This window comes from Mauremys reevesii, linkage group 2 (genome assembly GCF_016161935.1).
Source record: "Mauremys reevesii isolate NIE-2019 linkage group 2, ASM1616193v1, whole genome shotgun sequence".
NCBI classification, from domain to species: domain Eukaryota; kingdom Metazoa; phylum Chordata; order Testudines; family Geoemydidae; genus Mauremys; species Mauremys reevesii.
The window spans coordinates 286716678-286729730 of NC_052624.1; the positions used below are offsets into that span (position 1 = coordinate 286716678).

General features: G+C 50.4%; 1 protein-coding gene across 4 annotated transcripts in view; it reads left to right on the forward strand.

Annotated features, from left to right (window-relative positions):
• The window catches only part of PLEC (plectin), a 155577-nt gene that overhangs the window by 25931 nt on the left and 116593 nt on the right, over positions 1-13053 (forward strand). For all 4 annotated transcript variants that reach the window (XM_039521309.1, XM_039521308.1, XM_039521310.1 and 1 more), the window contains exon 4: positions 8943-9138. In XM_039521309.1, coding sequence (XP_039377243.1) covers positions 8949-9138 — 190 coding nt within the window. In that variant the 5' untranslated portion in view covers positions 8943-8948. The remainder of the gene's footprint in view (positions 1-8942; positions 9139-13053) is intronic.

Consider the following 13053-nt stretch of genomic DNA (forward strand, 5'->3'; position numbering starts at 1 on the left):
CTAACCTATGTCGGAGTTATTGAAGTCCTCAAATTTTGGTTTGAAGACCTCAAGCTGCAGAGAATCCTCCAGCAAGTGACCCGTGCCCCATGCTGCAGAGGAAGGCAAAAAGCCTCCAGGGCCTCTGCCAATCTGCCCTGGAGGGAAAATTCCTTCCCGACCCCAAATATGGCGATCAGTTAAACTCTGAGCATGGGGGCAAGACTCACCAGCCAGCACCCAGGAAAGAATTCTCTGCAGTAACTCAGATCCCACCCATCTAACATCCCATCACAGACCACTGGGCATACTTACCTGCTGATAACCGATGATCAATTGCTAAATTGCCAAAATTAGGCTATTCCATCATACCATCCCCTCCATAAACTTATCAAACTTAGTCTTAAAGCCAGATATGTCTTTTGCCCCCACTACACCTCTTGGAAGGCTGTTCCAGAACTTCACTCCTCTAATGGTTAGAAACCTTCGTCTAATTTCAAGTCTAAACTTCCTAGTGTCCAGTTTATATCCATTTGTTCTTGTATCCACATTGGTACTAAGCTTAAATAATTCCTCTTCCTCCCTGATATTAATCCCTCTGATAAAGAGCAATCATATCCCCCCCCTCAACCTTCTTTTGGTTAGGCTAAACAAGCCAAGCTTTTTGAGTCTTCTTTTGTAAGAAAAGTTTTCCATTCCTCGGATCATCCTAGTAGCCTTTCTCTGTACTTATTCCAGTTTGTATTCATCCTTCTTAAACATGGGAGACCAGAACTGCACACAGTATTCCAGATGAGGTCTCACCAGTGCCTTGTATAACGGTACTAACACCTCCTTATCTTTGCTGGAAATACCTTGCCTGATGCATCCTAAAACTGCATTAGCTTTTTTAATGGCCATATCACATTGGTGGCTCATAGTCATCCTGTGATCAACCAATACTCAAGGTCCTTCTCCTCTGTTACTTCCAACTGATGTGTCCCCAATTTATAACTAAAATTCTTGTTATTAATCCCTAAATGCATGACCTTGCACTTTTCACTATTAAATTTCATCCTATTACCCTATTACTCCAGTTTACAAGGTCATCCAGAGCTTCCTGTATGATATCCCAGTCCTTCTCTGTGTTAGCAATACCTCCCAGCTTTGTGTCATCCATAAACTTTATTAGCACATTCCCGCTTTTTGTGTCAAGGTCAGTAATAAAAAGATTAAATAAGATTGGTCCCCAAACTGATCCCTGAGGAACTCCACTAGTAACCTCCTTCCAGCCTGAGAATTCACCTTTCAGTATGACCCGTTGTTGTCTCCCCTTTAACCAGTTCCTTATCCACCTTTCAATTTTCATATTGTTCCCCATCTTTTCCTATTGAACTAATAATTCCCCATGTGGAACCGTGTCAAATGCCTTACTGAAATCACGGTAAATTAGATCCACTGCGTTTCCTCTGTCTAAAAAATCTGTTACCCTCCCAAAGAAGGAGATCAGGTTGGTTTGGCACAATCTACCTTTGTAAAACCATGTTGTATTTTGTCCCAATTACCATTGACCTCAATGTCCTTAACTACTTTCTCCTTCAAATTTTTTTCCAAGACCTTGCATACTACAGATGTCAAACTAACAGGCCTATAGTTACTCGGATCACTTTTTTTCCCCTTTCTTAAAAATAGGAACTATGTTAGCAATTCTCCAGTCATACGGTACAACCCCTGAGTTTACAGATTCATTAAAAATTCTTGCTAATGGGCTTGCAATTTCATGTGCCAGTTCCTTTAATATGCTTGGATGAAGATTATCTGGGCCCTCTGATTTAGTCCCATTCAGCTGTTCGAGTTTGGCTTCTACCTCGGATGTGGTAATATCTACCTCCATATCCTCATTCCCATTTGTCATCCTACCATTATCCCTAAGATCCTCATTAGCCTCATTAAAGTCTGAGGCAAAGTATTTGTTTAGCTATTGGGCCATGCCTAGATTATCCTTAACCTCCATTCCATCCTCAGTGTTTAGCGATCCCACTTCTTCTTTCTTTGTTTTCTTCTTACTTATATGGCTATAGAACCTTTTACTAGTGGTTTTAATTCCCTTTGCAAGGTCCAACTCTACATGGCTTTTGGCCTTTCTCACTTCATCCCTACATGTTCTGACCTCAATAAGGCAGCTTTCCTTGCTAATTCCTCCCATCTTCCACTCCTTGTAGGCTTTCTGCTTTTTCTTAATCACCTCTCTGAGATGCTTGCTCATCCAGCTTGGTCTACAACTCCTGCCTATGATTTTTTTCCCCTTTCTTGGGATGCAGGATTCTGATAGTTTCTGCAGCTTTGACTTGAAGTAATTCCAGGCCTCCCCGCCTTTAGATCCACAAGTTCTTCAGTCCAATCCATTTCCTAACTAATTTCCTTAATTCTTTAAGGTTAGCCCTTTGAAATAAATAAAAAAAAACCCTAGTCCCAGATCTATTTTTGTTTATCCTTTAATGTAGTTTGAACTGAATTAGCTCATGATCACTTGAACCAAGGTTGTCCCTACAACCATTTCTTCTATGAGGTCCTCACTACTCACCAAAATAAAATCTAAAATGGCATCCCCTCTTGTTGGTTCTTCAACTACTTGGTGAAGAAATCTGTCAGCTATCGCATCCAGGAAAATCTGAGCCATATTATTATTACTAGCACCTGTCCTCCAATCTATATCTGGGAAGTTAAAGTCTCTCATGATCACACAATTCCCATTTGTGCTGGTGTATTAGATGGGCAGACTATGTGTTGGGTGGTCGGGTGTAGGAGACCGTGGGTGGGTGGGTGTGCACACAAGCTGTGCTGGTATTTTAGATGGGCAGATTGTGTTGCTGGTCGGGTGTAGAAAACACTGAGTGGATGGGTCTGCACAGAGGTTGTGCTGGTGTATTAGATGGGCAGACTGTATGTTGGATGCTCTGGTGTAGGGGACGCTAGGTGTATGAGTGTGCATTAGATGGGCAGACTGTGTTGGCTGATTGGGTGTATGAGACACTGGGCGAACGGGTGTTCATAGAGCCTGTGCTGGTGTATTAGATGGGCAGACTTCATTTTGGCTGGTCGGGTGTAGAAGACACCAGGTGGATGAGTGTGCACCCAAGCTATGGTGGTGTATTAGACTGGCAAACTGTGTTGGCTGGTCGGGTGTAGGAGACACTGGACGGATAGTTGTGCACAGATTGTGCTCATAGGCTTTAAGGTCAGAAGGGACCATTATGATCATCTAGTCTGACCTGCACAACGCAGGCCACAGAATCTCACCCACCCACTCCTGTAACAAACCCCTAACCTATGTCGGAGTTATTGAAGTCCTCAAATTTTGGTTTGAAGACCTCAAGCTGCAGAGAATCCTCCAGCAAGTGACCCGTGCCCCATGCTGCAGAGGAAGGCAAAAAGCCTCCAGGGCCTCTGCCAATCTGCCCTGGAGGGAAAAGTCCTTCCCGACCCCAAATATGGCGATCAGTTAAACTCTGAGCATGGGGGCAAGACTCACCAGCCAGCACCCAGGAAAGAATTCTCTGCAGTAACTCAGATCCCACCCATCTAACATCCCATCACAGACCACTGGGCATACTTACCTGCTGATAACCGATGATCAATTGCTAAATTGCCAAAATTAGGCTATTCCATCATACCATCCCCTCCATAAACTTATCAAACTTAGTCTTAAAGCCAGATATGTCTTTTGCCCCCACTACACCTCTTGGAAGGCTGTTCCAGAACTTCACTCCTCTAATGGTTAGAAACCTTCGTCTAATTTCAAGTCTAAACTTCCTAGTGTCCAGTTTATATCCATTTGTTCTTGTATCCACATTGGTACTAAGCTTAAATAATTCCTCTTCCTCCCTGATATTAATCCCTCTGATAAAGAGCAATCATATCCCCCCCCTCAACCTTCTTTTGGTTAGGCTAAACAAGCCAAGCTTTTTGAGTCTTCTTTTGTAAGAAAAGTTTTCCATTCCTCGGATCATCCTAGTAGCCCTTCTCTGTACTTATTCCAGTTTGTATTCATCCTTCTTAAACATGGGAGACCAGAACTGCACACAGTATTCCAGATGAGGTCTCACCAGTGCCTTGTATAACGGTACTAACACCTCCTTATCTTTGCTGGAAATACCTTGCCTGATGCATCCTAAAACTGCATTAGCTTTTTTAATGGCCATATCACATTGGTGGCTCATAGTCATCCTGTGATCAACCAATACTCCAAGGTCCTTCTCCTCTGTTACTTCCAACTGATGTGTCCCCAATTTATAACTAAAATTCTTGTTATTAATCCCTAAATGCATGACCTTGCACTTTTCACTATTAAATTTCATCCTATTACCCTATTACTCCAGTTTACAAGGTCATCCAGAGCTTCCTGTATGATATCCCAGTCCTTCTCTGTGTTAGCAATACCTCCCAGCTTTGTGTCATCCGCAAACTTTATTAGCACATTCCCGCTTTTTGTGTCAAGGTCAGTAATAAAAAGATTAAATAAGATTGGTCCCCAAACTGATCCCTGAGGAACTCCACTAGTAACCTCCTTCCAGCCTGAGAATTCACCTTTCAGTATGACCCGTTGTTGTCTCCCCTTTAACCAGTTCCTTATCCACCTTTCAATTTTCATATTGTTCCCCATCTTTTCCTATTGAACTAATAATTCCCCATGTGGAACCGTGTCAAATGCCTTACTGAAATCACGGTAAATTAGATCCACTGCGTTTCCTCTGTCTAAAAAATCTGTTACCCTCCCAAAGAAGGAGATCAGGTTGGTTTGGCACAATCTACCTTTTGTAAAACCATGTTGTATTTTGTCCCAATTACCATTGACCTCAATGTCCTTAACTACTTTCTCCTTCAAATTTTTTTCCAAGACCTTGCATACTACAGATGTCAAACTAACAGGCCTATAGTTACTCGGATCACTTTTTTTCCCCTTTCTTAAAAATAGGAACTATGTTAGCAATTCTCCAGTCATACGGTACAACCCCTGAGTTTACAGATTCATTAAAAATTCTTGCTAATGGGCTTGCAATTTCATGTGCCAGTTCCTTTAATATGCTTGGATGAAGATTATCTGGGCCCTCTGATTTAGTCCCATTCAGCTGTTCGAGTTTGGCTTCTACCTCGGATGTGGTAATATCTACCTCCATATCCTCATTCCCATTTGTCATCCTACCATTATCCCTAAGATCCTCATTAGCCTCATTAAAGTCTGAGGCAAAGTATTTGTTTAGCTATTGGGCCATGCCTAGATTATCCTTAACCTCCATTCCATCCTCAGTGTTTAGCGATCCCACTTCTTCTTTCTTTGTTTTCTTCTTACTTATATGGCTATAGAACCTTTTACTAGTGGTTTTAATTCCCTTTGCAAGGTCCAACTCTACATGGCTTTTGGCCTTTCTCACTTCATCCCTACATGTTCTGACCTCAATAAGGCAGCTTTCCTTGCTAATTCCTCCCATCTTCCACTCCTTGTAGGCTTTCTGCTTTTTCTTAATCACCTCTCTGAGATGCTTGCTCATCCAGCTTGGTCTACAACTCCTGCCTATGATTTTTTCCCCCTTTCTTGGGATGCAGGATTCTGATAGTTTCTGCAGCTTTGACTTGAAGTAATTCCAGGCCTCCCCCGCCTTTAGATCCACAAGTTCTTCAGTCCAATCCATTTCCCTAACTAATTTCCTTAATTCTTTAAGGTTAGCCCTTTTGAAATAAATAAAAAAAAAAAACCCTAGTCCCAGATCTATTTTTGTTTATCCTTTAATGTAGTTTGAACTGAATTAGCTCATGATCACTTGAACCAAGGTTGTCCCCTACAACCATTTCTTCTATGAGGTCCTCACTACTCACCAAAATAAAATCTAAAATGGCATCCCCTCTTGTTGGTTCTTCAACTACTTGGTGAAGAAATCTGTCAGCTATCGCATCCAGGAAAATCTGAGCCATATTATTATTACTAGCACCTGTCCTCCAATCTATATCTGGGAAGTTAAAGTCTCTCATGATCACACAATTCCCATTTGTGCTGGTGTATTAGATGGGCAGACTATGTGTTGGGTGGTCGGGTGTAGGAGACCGTGGGTGGGTGGGTGTGCACACAAGCTGTGCTGGTATTTTAGATGGGCAGATTGTGTTGCTGGTCGGGTGTAGAAAACACTGAGTGGATGGGTCTGCACAGAGGTTGTGCTGGTGTATTAGATGGGCAGACTGTATGTTGGATGCTCTGGTGTAGGGGACGCTAGGTGTATGAGTGTGCATTAGATGGGCAGACTGTGTTGGCTGATTGGGTGTAGAAAATACTGGGAAGATGGATGTGCACAGATTGTCCTGTCGTGTTCGATGGGCAGACTGTGTGTTGAGTGATCGGGTGTAGAAGACACCAGGTGGGCGGGTGTGCACACAAGCTGTATTAGATTGGCAGGCTGTGTGTTCTGCGGTCGGGTGTAGGAGATAGCGGGCAGATGGGTGTGCTCAGATTGTGCTGGTGTATTAGATAGGCAGACTGTATGTTGGATGGTCTGGTGTAGGGGACGCTGGGTGTATGAGTGTGCACAGATTGTGCTGGTGTGTTACATGCGCACAGTGTGTGTTGGGTGGTTGGGTGCAGGAGACACTGGGTGGATGAGTGTGCACAGATTCTGCTGGCGTATTAGATGGTCAGACTGTGTTGCATTGTTGGGTGTAGGAGACACAGGGCAGGTCGGTGTGTACAGAGGCTGTGCTGGTCAGGTGTAGGAGACACCAGGTGAATGGATGTGCACACAAGCTGTGCTGGGGTATTAGATGGACAGACTGTGTGTTGGGTAGTCAGGTGTAGGAGACACTGGGCGGGTGGGTGTGCACAGAGGCTGTGCTAGTGTATTAGATGGGCAGACTGTATTGGGTGGTCGGGTGAAGGAGATACTGGGAAGATGAGTGCACACAGATTGTGCTGTTGTGGTAGAAGGGCAGACTGTGTGTTGGGTGGTCAGATGTAGGAGACACCAGATGGATGGGTGTGTACACAAACTCTGCTAGTGTATTAGATGGGCAGATTGTTTTGTCTGATTGGGTGCAGGAGACACTCGGCGGACAGGTGTTCACAGAGGCTGTGCTGGTGTATTATATGGGTAGACTGTGTGTTGGGTGATAGTGTAGGAGATACTGGGTGGATGGGTGTGCACATAAACTGTGCTAGTGTATTAGGTGGGCAGACTGTTTTGTCTGATCAGGTGTAGAAGTGTCACGGAGTGTGGGGGAGTCAGAGCTCTGCACCCCTGGCTTCCTGCGATTCACCGTGACTCTCAGCCAGCCGGTAAAACAGGAGGTTTATTTAGACGACAGGAACACAGTCCAGGACAGGGCTTGCCAGACAACAGGACCCCCTTAATTAGGTCCATCTGGGGCCCCAAGGGAGGCCACCGCCCTGTTGGTCAGGTCACCCCTCTCCATTTCCCCACCAGCTCCAAACTGAAACTCCCTCCAGCCTCTCACTCAGCCTCCCCCGGCTCCTCCCCCAGCCTGTGTGTCCCTTGTTGTTTCCCCAGGCAGAGGTGTTACCTGGCCTTCAACCCCCCTCCTGGGTTCTCATGTTACATGCCCAGGTATCCTCCCTTCCCCAATGCAGGCCGTCCCAGCACAACTCCCCTGCACCCTTCCCAGGTCAATACTCCCCACTCAGCATTCACAGAACACAGCCAGAACATTCTCACTTTGTCACAAGGAGATACTGGGAAGATGAGTGTGCACAGATTGTGCTGGTGTATTAAATGAGCAGACTTTGTGTTGGGTCATCAGGTGTAGGAGACACTGGGCGGATGGGTGTTCGCAGAGGCTGTGCTGGTGTATTAGATGGGCTGACTGTGCATTGAGTGGTCGGGTGTAGGAGACACCAGGTGGGTGGGTGTGCACAGATTGTGCTGGTGTATTAGCTGGGCATACTTTGTGTTGCATGGTAGGATGTAGGAGACACCAGGTGGGCAGGTGTGCACACAAGCTGTATTACATTGGTTCGGCGGTTGGGTGTAGGCGATACCGGGTGGATGGGTGTGCTCAGATTGTGCTGGTGTATTAGATGGGCAGACTGTGTGTTGGATGGTCTAGTTTAGGATACACTGGGCGGACAGGTGTGCACAGATTGTGCTGGTGTATTAGATATGCACACTGTGTTGGGTGGTTGGATGTAGGAGGCACTGAGCGGATGGGTGTGCACAGGGGTTGTGCTGGTGTATTAGATGGGCAGACTGTGTGTTGGGTGGTCGGGTGTAGGAGACACCAGGTGGGCAGGTGTGCACACAAGCTGTATTACATTGGCAGGCTGTGTGTTTGGCGGTCGGGTGTAGGTGATACCGGGTGGATGGGTGTGCTCAGATTGTGCTGGTGTATTAGATATGCACACTGTGTTGGGTGGCCAGGTGTAGAAGACACTGGGCGGGTGAGTGTGCACAGATTGTGCTGGTGTATTAGATATGCACACTGTGTTGGGTGGTTGGATGTAGGAGGCACTGAGCGGATGGGTGGGCACAGGGGTTGTGCTGGTGTATTAGATGGGCAGACTGTGTGTTGGGTGGTTGGGTGGACGAGACACCAGGTGGACAGATGTGCACACAAGCTGTGCTGGTGTATTAGATGGGCAGACTGTGTTGGGTGGCCAGGTGTAGAAGACACTGGGCGGGTGAGTGTGCACAGATTGTGCTGGTTTATTATATGGGCAGAGTGTGTTGGGTGGTTGGGTGTAGGAGACACCACGTGGACGGGTGTGCATACAAGCTGTGCTGGTGTATTAGATGGGCCGACTGTGTGTTGGGTGGTCAGGTGTAGGAGACACTGGGTGGACGGGTGTGCACAGAGGCTAGACTCCTGAATGAGGGTCAGGCTGGGATGTGTTGGGGTCGCTGGTGCGTTCCATGGCTGCTGCAGCAGGGTGTGCCAAGGCAGAGTGGTCTGGGGGATCTGGGCTCTGACGCTCTCCTACTCTGCAGGAGCTGATGTCTGCTGGCAGGAAGGAGAAGTCCAGGATGGCAGAGGAGAGTTCAAGTGGTAGCAGCAGCTCCCCTAGCCCTGGGGACACTCTCCCTTGGAACCTGGCCAAGCACCAGAGGACCAAAAGAACCAAGTCGTCCTCGGGCAGCGGGACCGTGCTGGACCCGGCGGAGAGAGCCGTGATCCGGATCGCAGGTAGGGTGCTCGTCATGCCAATGCGCTTTCTCTGGGCAGAGGGTCATAGCTCTCCCCCTCTGGACGTGATGAGAGACAGATGCTGTGTGAACAGTGCAGCTGGATTGGCAGATCACCAGCAGCCATTGTGAATGGGGGACCGTCACCCCGTGGGCGTGTTTCTAGTGGGATCTGGTCTCAGCCCAGCGCTATTCAGTATCTATCCATCATCTGGGAGAAAACAGACAATCACTGCTGGTAACATTTGCGCCTACACCAAGTTGCTGGTGTGGTAAATACAGGGACAGCCAGTCTGGATCGTTTGGTACGGCAGGTTCCTCTGAACCGCACGTGTTTAATCCACGAGGGGGCCAGGCGTGTGTCTGCGCAGGGTCACGTGACTGGGAACAGAGCCCATGGGTCAGATTGGGGGCTGGCTGCTGGAATGCACGTAGAGGGTGTGACCCTGAGCTCCCTGCGCGATGCTGGGGCTATAATGTGAACGTGATCCTGGGAACCATCGAGTAGGACACGGAGGTGCTGTGACCTCTGTGTATGGCATTGGTGGGCCCATCCCTGGGTGGTGGCATTTCAGCAAGGATGTTGGCAAACTGGGAAGGATTCAGAAAAGCTCTACGAGGCTGGCGTGTGGTGTGGAACACGGCCTCAAGGCAGAGACTAAAGAAACTCCGTCCAGTTAGCTCATCCAAGAGACGTGTCAGAGGTGACTTGGGCACTTACAGAGGAGCCGATTTCTGATGGCAGACGGCTCTTGGGTCTGGCTGTAAAAGGCAGAATGAGATTTGATGTTGGGAAGTCAAAGCCAGGCAAGGTGCAGTTTCCTGTCAGGCAGGGGAATTAACCACTGGAACAGCTCACCTAGGGAAGTTTAGGCTTATACAATGTGCAGGTGACACTGAGCTAGGAGGGGTTGCAAGCACTTTGGAGGGCAGGATTAGAATTCAAAAGGCCCGTGGCAAATAGGAGAATTGGTCTGAAATCAGCAAGATGAAATTCAGTCGACAAGTGCCAAGTACTTCACTTAGGAAGGAAAAATCAAATGCACAGCTACAAACCGGGGAGTAACTGGCTGAGTGGGGAACTGCTGAACAGGATCTGGCGGTTATAAGGGGTTGCAAACCCACCCTGCGCGGTCAGTGGAAGTGGTGGTGTAGCTGTGAGGAGCCCGGGGTAGGTGGGAGAGAAGGTGGGTGAGGTGATGTTTTTACTGGGTGGGGATCAGTCGTTCTCATGGCCACTGCTTCCCCACTCTCGGGGGTTCAGCTCTGGAACAGGCGTCTCAGGGAGGTTGTGGGGTCCCCGCGTCGGTGGTGGCTTTTAAGAACAAGGCTGCTATAGGGTTACTTGGCCCTGCCTCAGTGTGGGGGGCTGGACTTGACACTCTCTCGAGCCCCACGTTTCTGTGATTCTGGGATGGGGGCTGGAAATCCAGACAGGATGGCCCTGCTGTGGCTCAGCTCCGAGTTCTGGGTTTGCTGCAGGAGTCACTGGATGCGACACGCGGGTGGTGCGGGGGTCAGATCGGGGTGGTCACAGTGGGCCCTTCTGGCCTTAAACTCCATGAACAGAAGCTATAAATATCCGGGCCATGTTGTGGGAACATATGAGCAGCCGTACTGGGCCAGAGCACAGACCAACTAGCCCAGGCTCCTGTCTCCAGCAATTGTCTGTATCAGAGCTTCAGGGGGAGTGAACAGAACAGAGCAATTATGGAGTGACCCACCCCTGGTTTCCGCTCCCAGCTTCTGCCAGTCAGAGGTTGAGGGTTGCCCAAACATGGGATTTCATCCCTGACCATCTTGGCCATCACAACATCCCACGGCAGTGAGTTCCCCAGGTTAGTTGTGCATTGGGTGAAAAAAAATATTTCCTCTTGTTTTATATTAAACCTGCTGCCTGTTAATGTTATTGGGTGACCTCTGTGTTTTTGTGCTATGGGAAAGGGTAAATAACTCTTCTCTAGGCACTTTCTCCAGCCCAGTCATGATTTTATAGTCCTCTGCCTTACCCCTGTTAGTCGTCTCTTTTCCAAGCTGAGCAGTCCCAGGTTTTGTAATCTCGCCTTTAGAGAAGCCGTTCCACACCCCTAATCGTTTTTGTTGTCCTTCTCCGAACCTTTTCCAGTTCCAATGTATCTTTTCTGAGATGGGGCGACCAGATCTGCATGCAGCATTCAAGCTGTGAGCGCACCATGGATTTATAGAGCGGCACTGTGATATTTTCTGTCCCTTTCCTAATGATTCCCAGGATTCTGTTCGCTTGTTTGGCTGCCGCTGCACATTGAGTGGCTGTTCTCAGAGAACTCTCCACAGTGACTCCAAGATCCCTTTCTTGCGTGGGAACAGCTCCTTGAGAGCCCAGCATGGTGTACGTCTCGCTGGGATGATGTTTTCCAATGTGCATCACTCTGCACTTACCTGTGTTGAATTTCACCTGCCCTTTTGTCCCCCAGTCGCCCTGTTTGGTGAGATCCCTTTGGAACGGGGGCGTCCCCCATCGGGCAGGGCCCCCGCACTGCACAGAGACCCCTGGAATGGGGCTGCCTGGAGCAGTCGCTCCCTGCAGACAGTGCTGGGACCCTGCACGGGAGCAGCAGCTTACTGGGGGCTGCTGCTGTGTATGGCAAAGCACCCTGGGGTGCGGGGTCTGTGCTGGGGCGATGGGGTGGGGGGGGTGAGGAGCTGCATTGAGAATGGGTGGGGCTGTGGGGGCGGGGGGGGTCCATGGCAAGGTGGGGCATTGCTGCACTGAGGGCGACTGTGAGGGGCGGGGGGCACTGAGGGGGCTGTGTGGGGCGGGGTCGCATCACTGCATTGGAGGGCTGTGGTAGGGCTGTGGGGCGTCGCTGCACTGGGGGCTGTTGGGGCAGGGGCATGTCACTGCACTGGGGTTGTGGCAGGACTGTGGGCCATTTCTGCACTGAGGGGGCTGTGGGGAGTGGGGGCAATGAGGGAGATGTGGGGCGTCACTGCACTGGGGAATGTGCGGCGTCGCTGCACTGGGGGCTGTCGGGGTAGGCTGCGTCGCTGCACTGCGGGGGCTGTTCGGGCTGTGGTGGTGTTGCTGCACTGTGGGGCTGTGGGGTGGGGACAATGAGGGGGATGTGGGGGCGTCACTGCACTGGGGGAATGTGCGGGCGCCGCGGCCCCGGGGGGGCTGTCGGGGGCAGGCTGCGTCGCTGCACTGCGGGGAGCTGTTCGGGCTGTGGGGTGTTGCTGCACTGCGGGGGCTGTGGGGTGGGGACAATGAGGGGGATGAGGGGGCGTCATCCCTGAGAGTGGCTATCGGGGCTGCCCTGCGGGAGGGTGGCTCTGTCGGGGATCACGCCCCCTTCCCCTGCCAGGAGCTGTGCCGGGTGGCCGGGCAGTGCTGTGGGGCGGGGCCGCGGGGGCACAGGGCTGGGGGGGTATTGCTGTACTGAGGGGGGCTGTGGGGCTGCCCTGCGGGAGGGTGGCTCTGTCGGGGTCACGCCCCCTTCCCCTGCCAGGAGCTGTGCCGGGTGGCCGGGCAGTGCTGTGGGGCGGGGCCGCGGGGGCACAGGGCTGGGGGGGCATTGCTGTACTGAGGGGGGCTGTGGGGCTGCCCTGCGGGAGGGTGGCTCTGTCGGGGTCACGCCCCCTTCCCCTGCCAGGAGCTGTGCCGGGTGGCCGGGCAGTGCTGTGGGGCAGGGCCGCGGGGGCACAGGGCTGGGGGTATTGCTGTACTGAGGGGGCTGTGGGGCTGCCCTGCGGGAGGGTGGCTCTGTCGAGTCACGCCCCTTCCCCTGCCAGGAGCTGTGCCGGGTGGCCGGGCAGTGCTGTGGGGCGGGGCGCGGGGCACAGGGCTGGGGGCATTGCTGTACTGAGGGGCTGTGGGGCTGCCCTGCGGAGGGTGGCTCTGTCGGGGTCACGCCCCCTTCCCCTGCCAGGAGCTGTG